This window comes from Mastigoproctus giganteus, chromosome 6, assembly GCF_048544385.1.
Source record: "Mastigoproctus giganteus isolate SK-2022 chromosome 6, ASM4854438v1, whole genome shotgun sequence".
Lineage (NCBI taxonomy): Eukaryota > Metazoa > Arthropoda > Arachnida > Uropygi > Thelyphonidae > Mastigoproctus > Mastigoproctus giganteus.
The window spans coordinates 63,850,764-63,866,666 of NC_143580.1; the positions used below are offsets into that span (position 1 = coordinate 63,850,764).

Genomic DNA, 15,903 nt, shown 5'->3' on the forward strand with positions numbered 1-15,903 from the left:
AAAGCTCACATCATATACTCCCTCCTGTCGTGTCTGGGCCAAATTGCAGACGCTTTCAAATTCAAGCCTAATTCACGGCTTTTTTTTTTTCAACAGTGACCTGTACTTGTTAAGTAATTCTGTCGGTCTCCTACTCTTAATATCATTAGTGTCAACGTGTACAACAGTATCACCTTTTGTGCCCTTAAAAGGTGATATCTGCTGTAGAACGTCATCACCCTCTGCCCCTGGCAGAGATACCTTGTTCCTGTTTCACCTATTTTTTTTACGTAGCATGTTTCCCATTTCCCTGACAATATAATCACCAACAACTACTAGTTCCTGTGGGACCAGTGCATTCTGCCTAGGGGGTTGCCGCTGTGTTGCATGATGATCAAGTGCAAGCTCTGTCGTTGATGTGGGCTGCCGAGAGCTTGATGACCACCTCAATTTAGATCCTTCAAGGGCATCCACCCTGTCCTTCATGCTCTCATATAGACCGATAACGACACTGAGTTTTCGCCTCATTTCCTCACACTCGTTACATTGCGCATGCACAGACATCCCTCTTGGTAATATCCTGTACCTGATTGCTCCACAAACATCAAGCAAGCAGTGCATTTTAAAAGGCTGTGATTCAGAGGGCAACTGTTTTAGAATGATTGAGATCAACTAAGTTGTCTTTCCTCCAATGGAGAATTACCTGGAGATTGGCATTTAAGGAATTGGCAGCGGATATTTGAGAAGTTGAAGCTGATTGAGCAGGGTAAGGTTTCTAAAAATGGAATATGGAATGCAATGTGCTATCATCTGCAAAACTATGGATATGATTTCCAGTCAATGGAAGAAGGTCATTAATATACAAGAGGAAAAGTGTGGGGGAAAGTACTGAGCCTTGGGGAACACCAGCATTAGTGGAGAACTTAGAAGACAGAGAGCTATCTACCATCACCCTCAGTGAGCAATCAGAGAGAAAACTGGATAACCAATTACAAAAAACAGTTGGAAAACCATAAGATGGAAGCTTGTTTAGAAGACCTTTATGCCAAACATGATCGAAAGCCTTTGAGATGTGGAGAGCAACTGCTTGTGTTTCACCGAACTTTTCCTTTGAATTTGTCCATAAATGGGTAACATATGCCAGGATATCAGCAGTGGAACGACATTGACGGAATCCATACTGGCGATCATTGATAAGACGGAAGATTTCTAGGTGGTTTAAGAGTTGGCGTTTAATTGATTTCTCCATTACTTTAGAAAGAGTAGAAGTAATTGCAATGGGACGATAATTGGATGGGAGAGATTTGTCACCCTTTTTGGTAACTGGCTGGATATAACTAAATTTCCAAGCAGAAGGCAAAACACCATTCGAATAAGAAAGGGGAAAAAAGGCGACAAGTAACCGGAGTAAGTTCAGGAGCACAGGTTTTGAGAACAAGTGGAGAAATACCATCAGAACCTGGAGCTTTCATAGCATCAAGGTTCGTCAAAATTCTTCTGACGTCCTTTTGACGGAAGACCACAGGAAGCATTGAATGGGGCATGTTGAGAATGGTGGGAGGTGTTTTACCAAGATCATTAATCATTAAGGCAGACAAAGCGTCCCATGGTCAAGGGTGTAAGGTTACATATCTCAATCACTTTTACGATTATAATTTGTGGAATTCTTTACTTGATCCCAGGGAGGGGCAAGTGCCCTGTTTGCCCCCCCTCTGCGGACGCCCATGCTGCCCACCCACCGATGAGTAAGCCAACAAGCTTCGAACTGGTGCCATCCGCCGAGAATAAGTGACATTTCTCCACTAGTGAAGCATTACTTATTCAAAGCAGTACAATACCTTGGCAACTCATTGTGAAGGTATTCACAATATGAGACGTAATCAAACAATGCATGCATACTACCTGGGTAGTAGAAATGATGGAAGTGCAGTAGCCATGCATAAACAACCTTTTTCATACTCTTAGACATTTAGTCAAGAAATAATTTTAGATATTTATTTAATATGATATACTGTAAGATAGTTAAGTAATTATAAGGAATTGTGGGAGATGTGGTTTCTTTCCTTGGCAATTCTTTAATTTTTATTTAATTTTATTTTACTTTATTATTAGTTATATTTTGTAGTTTACAATAATATACCTATGTAAATCTAAGCAGACACCATTGCAGAATTTTTAGTGTGAACCCCCTGGAACAACTTTGCGAACTCCTGGGGTTCGCAAACCACCTGTTGGCAACCACTGCTTTATAGACTAGCATTCTTGCATCATATGCAACAACTACTACTAATAATAATAAACCTTCAAAAAGCTGGAATTTTAAAAATCTGGCATGTGCTGGGTCCAAACATGCTGGATTTATGAAGATCTACTGTATTAAAGATGACACCATTATTCCTGAGTTAACCTGAATTGCCAATGTTGTTTCATACAAATAGCATCACCAAAAATGATTTTGTTATCTATCTAAAACTCAACACACCACATGACTTATTATTATTTATTTGGTATAAATTTGCTAATACAGGTCACTCATCATTTAACGAGAGGCAAGTAAGTTCCAAACAGCTGTACGGAAGGATACCTTGAGTTTTATATAAATATCAAATTCACCTTTTTGGTGATTCGGTTCATATAAAACAAGTTATTAGCAATTTAGTGCAATTGTTAGACAGTGGTAGAAACTTTAATGTGAACATAAATCCAAGTCTAAATAGCCAAAAGATGGACCTCTTCTACAGGGACCAAAACACCTCAGGAGGGAAATTTATGTATTCACACAGTTTTCAAAATGTACATTTGGATTCACAGTTTTAATAATCGTTCTATCATTCTTTCTTTGCAGTGGTTCTAAAATACTACACATGGCGTTAACACAATGTAAATCATATGTGATGAAATGTAAATCACAATGCCTTCATTCTACAATTAAAAAAGTGAGATTTTGTTGAATATTAAAAATTCCAGTGTAGTATGCAATGAACAAATGCAATATGAAATATACTTTGGATATTAACATTAGCAGAGGCATATGATGCAAGAAGGCAAGCTTATACAACATCAGCCAAAAAAATTACCCCATTTCACCCATCCATTCTCTCCAAATGTTTGTCTAATTCTGCCTTGAATTTGTTTAAACTATCCACTTCTACAATGACAGATGGACCTTTGTTCCAGAAATCAACCACCCACTGGCTAAAGGAAAATTTCTGTACATCTATTCTACAACTGTCTTTCCTCAGTTTGAATCTATACCCCCTCAGGTTCTTAATCTAAGCAAGTGGAACTATCCCATCAGCATTGAGCCTGCTCAAACCATTCAAGAGATTGTACACCTCAGTCAGATCACCTTGCAGGTGCCTAGTCTCCAGATGTTGCAACTGACAGAATTTAAGCCTCTCCTGGTAGGAGAACCCCTTTGTTCCTCTCACCAGTCTTGTTTCCCTTCTCTGCACTCGTTCTAGCAACTCTACATCCTTCCTAAAATGAGGCCTCCACACCTATATGCAATACTCAAAGTGTGGCCTGACCATTGCCTTATACAAAATTATAATCACCTCCTTGTCTCTGCTGGCAAAATTCCTGTATATCATTGACAAAACTCCATGACCTGCTCTGGCAGCCAGTCTGCACTGTACAGAGAACTTCAATCCAACTGTGCAATTACCCCCAGGTCTTTTTCATTCTCCCCTCTCTGAGTGTAATACCACACAGTTGGTACCCATATGCAGTACTTTGCATATGTCAATATTAAACTTCAGTTGCCACTTTTCAGCCCTCCTACCTAACTTTTCTAGATCCTGTTGGAGTTGCCTACTGTCTTTACTATTATTAACAACCCTGCCAACCTTTGTATCATTCACAAACGTGGACATTATGCCTGAAATATCTTCATCGATATCATTAATAAATACACAAAACAACAGTTGGCTCAGCACCAAACCCTGAGGCACTCCACTAATAACATTAGTCCACATAGAGCAGTATCCATTGATTACCACTCTCTGCCGTTTTCCACTCAACCAGCCCTTTATCCATTGCAACTACTAGCCCTTAATGCCATACAGCCCCAATTTGTACGGCAGTCTTCCATGTGCGACAGTATCAAAAGCTTTCCTGAAATCCAAGTATGATATCAAAATTATTTTTTTGCATCCAGTTCCTTTGCGACCACATCACAGTACTCAGTCAAATTGGTCAGACCAGACTTCTCCTTAACAAACCCATGCTATGTCTGAACTATTACTGCAGCCTTTTCTAAGTGATCCTGCATCACTTCTTTAACCAGTGACTCAATTATTTTCCCTGAAACAGAAGTTAAACTAATAGGTCTATAATTATTTACATCACCCTTCAAACTCCCTTTCTGGATACATTTTCACATCTCCAGTCCATCTGAACCCCCCCTCCCATGAATATAAGGATGCTCTCATAATTATGACCAAGGGTATGCTTACTGCCCTCGCTGCCGCCTTCAATATAACTGGATAGATTCCGTCTGTCCCAGGTGCCTTTTTTACGTTTAACTTCACCAATTTCTCCTCCAGTTTGCTCTTCTCATTATTACAAAATCATTTAGTTTGCTGTTAGAGTTTAGTAAACTTCTGTCCTCCCCTTCCTAATAGAATTCCTCATGTGTGAATGTAGATGCAAAATACTCATTCAGTTTTTCAGCTATCTGAGCAGGATCATCAACAGTCGAACCACGAACATCAAGTGGACCGATCTAATTCATTCCTTTCCTTCTAAAGTTTACATAAGTAAAGAAGTCTGTATTTCTTTGCATCCTTTGCCAAGGATTTCTCATAATCAGCCTTCGCTTGCCTAACCTCCTTTGTGACTTGATTACAGACTAGCTTATATCTGCCCTAGGCTTCTGTGTCACCTGCTAATTTATATGCATCCCATGCATTTTTCTTCTTTGATATATATATGATAGAAAAATTGAATTTTTGATATTTTACTATCTTTATTAAAAATCTGATATATCTGAGCAAAATATTCTTAATTTTAGGGAGGAAAGATATGAATTCATAAGGGCAAAATATCTTGAAAAGAAGTTTGCACTCAGGACCTGTTCTGATGAAAACGATCTGAAAAATGACTTGGAACATGCCATTACATCTCGTCACCTATATCAATTGTTACAAGCATTTGTAGAGGGTGTGGATCTAACATGTATTTTGCCAAACAGTGTAAGTTTTCTTAAATGATTAGTTTATTTTTTAAATTTAAAGTGAAATTTAGGATTTCTTAACTGATATTTTGTAAAAAAATTGTGGTTATTGTCATAATATGTGAAATCATAGTAGACTATTTTGCTTGGAGAATAGCAAGTTACTAGACAGATGTTGATACTGTGCTTGTTTATAGTTTCGGATTGCTGGTTTCTCTTCTCCCACTAGTTCAGTAAATACCTAAATTAACCCTAGTTGTTTTTGAGGGATTTATTATTCTTTTCACAGAGTAAAAGTGAAAACAGTACTCTCTCAATATTGGATGCCACTTTGTGGGAAGACGCATACATAATTATTGTCACATTTCAATTCTGTGCACTGTGAAGCACACCAGATTTGAAATAAACATGAAAACAGAACTAATAGTATTGATTATATATAATATGTTTTTTAATTTTTTAATAATTTTTATATATGTAATAGGCTGAAGTATATGGGAGGGGACAAAATAATGGAAACACCTGATATGAAAAGAGGCATTTTCTGTAATGGCTGTGTGACATATTTATGGACATGCAGTGATGATTTTTTGTTTCTTAAAGATAGTTTTGCACAATAGTGTAGTACTTACGGACCAACACTATTTCTAAAGGTTACAACCACAAAATCTTTACTTCAGGTACTCTTTACTGATGAGAGTAGATTCAGTCTCGTCTCAGCGACGATTCTGGATGTCAGCTAATCTGGCGAGAGGTTGGCACATGGTATCACCCCCGTAAACATCACTGAAAGCTATCGACGTGGCGGTCAAGGTGTTCTTGTCTGGGGAAGTGTTGTCTTGGATGGACGTACACAACTCCAGATACTGGAAGGCGGTACTGTAACCGGTTCACACTACTGTACTGAGGTAATCCTTCCCCATGTGCATCTGTTCCGAGGTGCCATTGGCCCCCGAGTTTGTGTTTATGGATGATAACGCCACATCCCATCACACTGCAGCTGTTGATATGCTTTTGGAAAGTGAGGACACTGTTCGTATGGATTGGCCTGCCCGTTCCACCGATCTAAATCCCATCAAACACATATGGGATGCTCTGGGGAGAAGCCTAGCTACACGTCCACACCCACCAGAAAATGTTCACCAGCTGAAGATGGCGCTGACAGAGGAATAGACAATGTTACTGCAAGAATTTATCAACAACATTGTTCTAAGTATGGGCAGGCGGTGCAAAGCCTGCATAGACATTAGGGGTGGCCATATCTCCTACTGAGGACCACGTGTTCCCTTTGTTCCATCTTTGGCAGTGATGCATCTGTATCATGGCAGCCAGTGCTATGTTGCCATTTTTGAATGAAGTCCCTCTGTACTGTTTTGTTTCTGTTGTTGTGTCGGTGTTGTTCCCTTCATTTCTGTACCTCACGAGGTTTCTTTGAGAGAGAGAGAGAGAGAGAGAGAATCTTTATTGCAACATTTGATTGTAACTGGTTACAAGGTTAAGTATTGCAACTTTCCCTTCACAGCCAAAATGCCAGGGGTTTACAGATAAGATATGTTACAAAAGTATTAAATACTATAAGACATTAAAGAAACAAAAACAAGATGACATTAAATTATATAGGGATAAAACATAATGAAAAAAATACGTAAACAATTTACAGTAGTGACTATTGTCCTCACAGTTCATGGGAAAGAGCAACAAGAGCACTGTCAGGCTCGTTTCCCATTATGCTCACTAATTAATTCACAGGGGTCTCCAACTGGGGCAGTTTCACTTCCGTTGATGAGTTGCAATGCTTTGTCAAGAGATGGTGGTGCTACATCCCCTGTGGTCACCATTCCCTCTATTAGTTAAGGAGATTGGCAGATGCAGCTGACAGATTGCGGTCTATAGAGTGTGTTGGGCCAAGTATCCCATGTCTATATTGTTGGTTGATGGCAAATTTCTTAAGGTCGGCGTCGATGTCCTGGATTCGTCCGAGCATCTGGTATGGTAGGAAACGATCTGATAGGTGGAGGCGTGCATGAAGAGGGCAAATAGTTGGGGTGGCTCTGAGCTGGGCAGGTGAAATCCTCCAGCCAAAGAGATCTCAGAATGAAGGAGATGTGATCAGACAGGTCAACATCTTTACTGTGATTATCAGTCTTTGGTATGCTTTTCCTATATCCAGGCCACTCGTATGAGAAGCTTCAGGTGAAAACCTGACTGGTCCTTAAATTTTGCACACTAGTGTATGAAGGAAAGACAGTAAAAGCTGATGTTTATTTAGAGATGCTTATTAAGACTGATATCAAATGGTGAAATGAAGAAAAGTGATTGACATGTCTGCTTCCAAAGAGGTCAAATTATTGATGCAGATTTAGCAGGAGCATCAGTGACTAAAATTCCTGATTTGTTTAATGTATTCAGAGAAACTGTATTGAAAGTGATGTCTGCATTCACCATGTATGGAAAAACAAAATCCAATAGAATGAATTGTGGCAGAAAATTGAAGCTGACTGAAAGTGACTGCTGAACACTGAAAAAGATTGTAGGCTGAAAAGATAAAACTACTGCTTCAAAAATAACTGCAGAACAATGTGTTTCAGCAATCAAGTTTCTACCAAAACAGTTCTGCAAGAACTTCATCAAGCTGAAATTTAGGGCTGAGCTATTGCCAAGCCACTTGTTACTGATGCAGTAGTGTAGTGTTTCCCAAACTATGGTCCATATACCAGTTCCAGGGGGGTCCACGAAATGGTGGTCTACCCTATATATGCATATGTTATATATAGGGGTCCGCAAACATTTTTTGATATTTGAAGGGGTCTGCGAACTTTTTTGATTTTGAAAGGTACCGTAGATCTCAGTAGTTGGGGAACCACTTCAGTAGTGTGAGGAGCGCAAAAACTAGACATTTGATGATTGGAAACATGCCATATTTTCAGGCAAGATCATTCACATTTTTTCCAACATCAGGGAGAGTTTTCTGCTGAATTCCAAATGAAATGCATCAACCTGACTATCCAACTGCCAAATATGAAGGGGGCACCTCCATAGCCAGGTGGGAAGGAGCAGCAGTGCGTAGCACACGCTTCTTGATTAGACCAGGGTTCGAGCCCGTCACCACCAAATACAGAGGATGCGGAAAGGTCAGGGAATGACCACCGCATATCCCGGAGCAATATGGCCTTAGTTGCTAATGCTCCTAAAAACCAAATAACAACAACAGCCAAACATGAAGGAGACTCAGCAATGGTTAGAACAGTTTGAACATCTTGATATTTTTCAGGTCCTATCATCACTCTTAATGGCTGCCTCTGATTACCTTGATAGGCTGAGTGAGCAGGTTCAATTCCCATTGTGCAAACATTGTTTCCCACAAATGAAGCCATGTTTTAAGATGGTAATGCTCTAATACACACAGCCAGATGTGTCCTGTATTGGTTTGAGGAGCATGAAACTGAGGCCAAGTATCTCCCATGGGCTTGCACAATTACCAGACTTAAATGTTACTGAGAATGTGGGTGTATTTGAAGGGGAGAGAGTGAGAAGCAAATTTCCTCCATGAAGAATGGTCTAGTATTCCTCTTAAGGCAGTTCAAGATTTATTTGAATCTATTCCATGTAAAATGGAATCTGTTTTAAAAGCAGAGGTTTGGCCAACACCGTATTAGTGCATATCTGTAACTCTTATCACAGGTGTTTCCATTTTTTTGTCTACCCCTCTTATGTTTTATATATTGTCCTAACTAATATGGAATATACAAGGTGTGGCTGTTAAATTACGAGGCTGCTAAAATAAAATAAAAATGAAATATGTCATGCCTTACAAGAAGTTATCCCCTCCAAAATAATTGCCTTCGCCTTACACACATTGTTCCATACGTTTTTTTCCAAGCCGAGAAGCATTTCTCGAAGTCATCTTCTTTAAGCCCTTTTAACACTTCAATCGTTTTTTCTGAACGTCTTCATGCACTGAAAATGGGTTTCCTTAAGTACACTTTTCAGTTTAGGGAAGAGAAAAAGTCACAAGGGGCTAGGTCTAGCAAGTAGGATGCATGTTCATACACAGGGATATATTTTTGGGCCAGAAACTGGAGAACAGAAAATGCATTGTGTGCTGGAGTCTTGAGGGACCATTTAACCATCCTTCCACAGTTCAGATTTCTTCCTTTGAAATTTTCCACACAGCCTTGTCCGAACTTCAGTGTAGTATGTTGATTGACAGTCTGATTTGTTGGGATGTGTTCAGCCATAATTATTCTTTTAGTATCAAAGAAAGTAAAAAGCATGGTTTTCATTTTTGATTTTGACATTCATGCTTTTTTTGTATGGGAGGTTTTGTCTTCCATTGCATTACATTTGAGTATATTGCATTACAATGTACTGTACTGATGTCCAATCACAATGTACAATTGCAATATACTAATTGAGTACATTGCATTACAGTTGAGTACAGAAGAGGGCAACAAGATTGGTGAGGGGAACAAATTGCTACTCTTACCAAGAAAAACTTAAGTTCTGCAAATTGCAGTGTCTGGAGACTAGACACTTGCTAGGTGATCTGATTGAAGTGTATAAGGCCTTGAATGGTTTGAGCATGCTCAATGCTGATGGGATTCTTCCTCTTGCTCAGATTACGAACCTGAAGAGGCATAAATTCATATTGAGGAAAGACAGTTGTAGAATAGATGTGCTGAAATTTGCTTTTAGCCAGTGGGTAATTGATTGCTGGAACAAACTTCCATCTGTCATTGTGGAAGTTGATAGCTTAAATCAATTCAAGGTAGAACTGGACAGACTGTTGGAGCGAATGAATGGGCGAAATGGGAAGGGGAAATTTTTTTTTTTTTTTGGCCGATGCTATATAAGCTCTCTTTAACAAGAGGCATATGATGCAAGAACTCTATTAAGTATTAAGAACTCTACCAATGCTAATGTTTTTATCGGTTTTCATGGATATACCAGAAAAACAGAGTACATATTGCTGGACAGTTCATGTACATGCAAAAAATGAGACAGAGCACATTAGTGCTGACTACTATGATATAATATGTGAAATTTGTTAATTATTTTTTTTTTATCATTTATCATGGTAACAAAGTCAGCTAAATTAACAATTTAAATGGTGCTAAACAGAATTCTGTGCCACCATGTCAGTTGAAATAGTGGTTTGTTTTGGTCTGGCTGTATGATGTTTTGGTTTATGTTGCTTCCTTGTTTGGTTTAAATTTTCCTTGTTTTACATTTGTTTTGGATTAAAAGAATAGAAACAGTCTTTCAACATGATTGAAATAATAATAATCATCATTTAACATGATTGACAGAAAATGTGTTGCTATATATACATTCACACCTTGAGAAAATAATGTTTTGTGCTTGCTGTTTTATTCCTGACAAGTGCATAAATTTTGTATGGCTGAATCTGGAGTAATATGGCCTTAGTTGCTAATGCTCCTAAAAACCAAAACAACAACAACAACAACTACATATGGCTGAATCAGTTTAGAATGGGTATTGATGACATCAAAACAAGTTGCAATAGAGATCTCTTGCACAAAATCATTGGTACCACAGTTTTATAAACCACCATTCTAATGGACTATTGTGATTAGTTTCAATATGATGTCTCATGTACCTGCAAGGAAGTTTTCTCAGTGAGACAATATATGCTACGGTGCACAAAGAAGAATTTGATATAAGAAATATATGCATTTTGGAATATAGTAATGTACACAAATAGTGGTATGCACACTAGTTTTATGTATTATAATACAAACATTAGCACTTTTTGTGGAGAATTCTCCATCATTTATGTAGCATTCACTGTTATACTTCACTACATGCCTAGCCAAGCAATAAGCAGTGCATTTGACAAATCAGCTATGCATGCAGAATGGTGAGGCCTCGAAATCCTGCAATTATTGAAACTGCAGAGTTTATCAGTGACTATCATGCCCCTACTTGAAGTGGAAACAGCAGGTTATATTATCTACTTAATTTCAATTCTATTGCATGGTGATATTAACATAATTTTGTATTATGTAAAATATTATTCAAAGGCTGAACAGAATTTTTGTATTTTTTTCTTCAATGTGTGTATAAACTTATTAAAACAATTTCTAATTAAAATCTAAGTTGTTTGAACTTACAAGACTTGTAATTTTTGACATAAAAATTCAGAGGAACTGGATGCAAAAAATAATTTTGATATTATATACTTAGATTTCAGGAAAGCTTTTGACACTGTTTCACATGGAAGACCACTGTACAAATTGGAGCAGAATGGTATTAAGGGTAAGTTGCTACAATGGATAAAATGGTGGTTGAGTGGGAGAAGACAGAGGGTGGTAATCAGTGGATGCTGTTCTTCATGGACTAACGTTATTAGTGGAGTCCCACAAGGTTCAGTTTTGTGCCCACTCTTGTTTTGTATATTTATCAATGATATTGATGAAGGTATATCAGGCTTAGTGTCAAAGTTTCCAGATGATGCAAAGGTTGGCAGGGTTGTTAATGTCAGTAATGGCAGTGTGCTACTGCAACAGGATCTAGAAAATTTGGGCAGATGGGCTGAGAAGTGGCAACTGAAGTTTAACATTTAAAAATGCAAAGTACTGCTATGAGTAGAAGCCACCCCAGAGGAATGTACCAACTGTGTGGTACTACACTTAGGGTGATAGAAAATGAAAAATACCAGGGAGTAATTGTGCAGTCAGATATGAAGTTTCCTGAGCAATGCAGACAGGCTGCAAGAGCAGATCATGGGGTTTTGTCAATGATATACAGGAATTTTGCTAGCCGGGAAAAGGAGGTGTATAAGGCAATGGTCAGGTCACACCTTGACCATCAAATCATGATCAGGTCACACCTGGTAACGAGGTGTGATGTTGGTCAGGTCACACCTTGACCATCAAGGTGTGACCTTCCTAAAATAAGGCCATCAGACCTGTACTGCGTACAGGTCTGATGGCCTTATTTTAGGAAGGATGTAGATTTGCTTGAGCGTGTACAGAGAAGAACAACAAGATTGGTGAGGGGAATGAAAGGATCCTCTTACCAAGAGAGGCTTAACTTCTGCAAATTGTAGCAGCTGGAGACTAGGCACCTGCGAGGTGATCAGATTGAGGTGTACAAGTCCTTGAATGGGTTGAGCACGCTGAATTCTGATGGGATTCTTCCACTTGCTCAGATTATGAACCTAAGGGGGCATAAATTCAAATTGAGGAAAGACAGTTATAGAATAGATGTGCAGAAATTTGCCTTTAGCCAGCAGGTGATTAATTGCTGGAACAAACTTGTATCTGTCGTGGAAGTTGATAGCTTAAATAAATTCAAGGAAGAACTGGACAAATATTTAGAGGGAATGGCTGTGTGAATTTTTTTTTTTTTTTTTTGGCCGAAGCTACATAAGCTCATACGCTTGCTTTCTTGAATCACATGCCACTATTACTATTACCTAAGGTGTTATCATTACTAGAGGTGTTATAATAAGAATGACCTGGTTCAGAAAAGTTTTAAAAGCATATATATCTGTTAGTGTTCAGTAAGCTTTTGAAGTATGCTATTTGGGGAGGAACTTCTAATTCATATAAATTGAATAGCTTAAAAGAATCTTTTTTTTTTTTTTAAACTAAAACTCATACATAACTAAAACTTATATATATATATATATATAAGTTTTAGTTATGTATGAGTTTGCCTAATAAAGGGATTTTTTGTGTTTCTTAGAGTATAAACTGTTTTTGTTCTGTGAGTTATGAGTTGGTCTTCATAGTTTTAGGAAAGAGAATAAAGCTATTTTATTTTTATTCAGTCCGATTGATGTACTGATCTGTTTGATATCCTAATTCCTTTAAATAGAGCAGGGGCATAGTTTAACCAAGTGGTGTTATTAAATTTATAGTTCTCCCCCCCCTCCTGATATTAGAATCTGCATACCTTACTTGTATCATTACTCTGTTGTCCATTTGATTTTGTAACATATAAGTTGTTTGATGCTAACTTTGATTGGCATAGTCCAATATATATGGAAGTGTTATTGTAAATTTTTAGATTAATATTTAAATTGATATGAAATGTACTGCCAAGTGATATTGTTTTTGAATGGCCTTCGTGTTTCACTGTGTAAACAGTGAGTTCTTCCATTGCCAGCTGATAAAAAGTTTTATATATATATATTCATATCATTTAAAAAAACGTAAATTAAATCCCTTTTCCTTCTTTTTTTTTTTTTTTTTTTTCTAAAAAGCCAAATTATAAAAAAAATCTCTCCTTCCCTTTTTTTTTTTTTCTGTGCCACAAGGATACATGGACTAATAGATTAACAGTAGCTGCTGGCAGAGATAAAACTGATTCTTGCACTACTTCTATTGAAATGCGCCGACCGGGCTAGCCAGGTGGGTAAAGTGCCTACCTGGCAACCCAAAGGTCGCGGGTTCGAATCCCGCCTCGGGCTTGGATCAAAGTACTGCAAAAACCTTGGGAGGTGCACTATGGCCACAGAAGCCGATGCGCCAACAACTACCAAAAAAAAAAAAAAAAAAATCTATTGAAATGCAATTGAGCAGCAGCCTGGAAAGCAAGGCAATGGGGATTTCCAGAACTGCTGGGAGTCATAGTTCCACTTTGTTAGGCTGTGTTAGGGTAACTAAGAGATGAAACAGGTGCATGTATACTTGCATGTACACCAATGCTAGGGGTATAGTTAATAAATTCAATGAACTTGCAGGGCTAGTCAGGTCATCAAAGGCAGATATTGTTGGGATATCAGAGACATATTGTCACACAGACATAAGCAGTGCAGAACTGGAATTTGGGGAGTACAATGTGTACAGCAAGGATAGACAGGACAGAAAGGGAGGAGGGGTTATGCTGTTAGTTAAGAAACACATAAAATCTAAGGAAGTGCATCCAATTGATGTTGGTGGACAATGCAATGTTGAGTCTGTTTGGTGTGACATAAGCACTGGGAAAGGAAAAATGAGAGTAGGTGTGTGTGTTATAGGCCAAATGAATCTGATGAGTATAATGAGCAGTTGTGCAGAGAAATAGAGTGGGCCAGTAAATCAGATTGACTTATAATGGGGGGATTTTCATTTCCCAGAGATTGACTGGAATTTGTGGGTTGGACACTCACACACTAGCAAGGCTTTTATGGATTTATTGGATGATTGTTTTCTACAGCAGCATGTTCGGGAGGCAACTAGAGGGAGTGATACTCTTGATCTGATTATCAGTAGTGATTCTTCATACATCAAGCATCTGCAGATAAAGGAACCACTAAGTGGCAGTGAACATAGTGTGCTGAAGTGGGATTTACTCAAAGAGGTAACTACCCAAAGAGGTAAAGGGAAGGGTTTTTGCTTTCGTAAAGGTGACTACGGTGGTCTGAGACAGTATTTAAATTCTCTACGGTGGACCAACTGATGATGTTACCAACAGCAAATTCAAAATGGGAAGCATTCAAAGGATTAATCTTGGAAGCTACTAGGCTTTTCATAACAACAAAGAAATATTATTCAAGATTTAGGCCTAAATGGATGTCAGATGAACTAATTAGACATGTCACAGAGAAGAAAAATGCATGGAATACATATAAATTAACATGTGACACAGAAGCCTATGATAGATATAAGCTGGTCTGTAACCAAGTTACAAAGGAGGTTAGGCAGGCCAAGGCAGATTACGAGAAATCTCTGGCAAACGATGCAAAGAAAAACAGCAAAGAGTTCTTTACTTATGTAAACTCTAGAAGGAAGGGGATGAATCAGATTGGTCCACTTGATATCGATGGTTCAACTGTTGATGATCCTGCTCAGGTAACTAACAAACTAAATGAATATTTTGCGTCTACATTCACACGAGGAGTTATTCAGGGAAGGGAATACCAGAGGTGTATTAAACTCTGGCAGTAAGTTAGATAATCTTGTAATAACTGAGAGTAAAGTGGAGGAGAAATTGTTGAAGATAAACATAAGAAAGATACCTGGGATGGATGGAATCTATCCAGTTATATTAAAGAGGTGGCGAAGGAAGTAAGCAAACCCTTAGCCATAATTATGAGATCTTCCCTGGACTCAGGGGACGTACCCATGGACTGGATATGTGCAACTGTGACATCAATCCACAAAGGAGGATCAAAGGGAGACGCGCGTAATTGCAGACCTGTTAGTTGAACTTCTGTTCCAGGGAAATTAATGGAGGCACTGAGTTAATGAAGCATTGCAGGATCATCTAGACAAGACTTCGGTTATAGCTCGGACACAGCATGGGTTTGTTAAGGGAAGGTCTTGTCTGACTAATTTGATTGGATACTTGGATGTAGTCACAAAGGAACTGGATACAAAAAATAACTTTGATATCATATATTTGGATCTTAGAAAGGCCTTTGATACTGTTGCACATGGAAGACTGCTGCACAAATTGGAGAAGTGTGGCATTGGAGGCAAATTGCTGCTATGGATAAAAGGATGGTTGAGTGGGAGAAGACGGAGTGATAATCACTGGACATTGCTCTTCGTGGACTAATGTTATTAGTGGAGTTCCTCAGGGTTCATAGTATTGGGTCCATTGTTGTTTTCTTTATTTGTAAATTATATTGATGAAGGTATATCAGGCTTATTGTCATTAACCACTCTGACAACCTTTGTATCATCTGCAAAATTATACATAAAGCCTAGTCTCTAAAAAAGTAAGCAAATGGGCAGTTGTAATTTTAACACTAATAAATGCAAGGTTTTGCATATGGGCAGGAGTAATCCCAG

At 38.3% G+C, this 15,903-nt stretch overlaps 1 protein-coding gene across 3 annotated transcripts in view; it reads left to right on the forward strand.

The window, feature by feature from the left end:
• The window catches only part of Asap (ArfGAP domain of ASAP), a 673,774-nt gene that overhangs the window by 320,274 nt on the left and 337,597 nt on the right, over positions 1-15,903 (forward strand). For all 3 annotated transcript variants that reach the window (XM_090375988.1, XM_090375990.1, XM_090375989.1), the window contains exon 18: positions 4,994-5,174. In XM_090375988.1, coding sequence (XP_090232114.1) covers positions 4,994-5,174 — 181 coding nt within the window. The remainder of the gene's footprint in view (positions 1-4,993; positions 5,175-15,903) is intronic.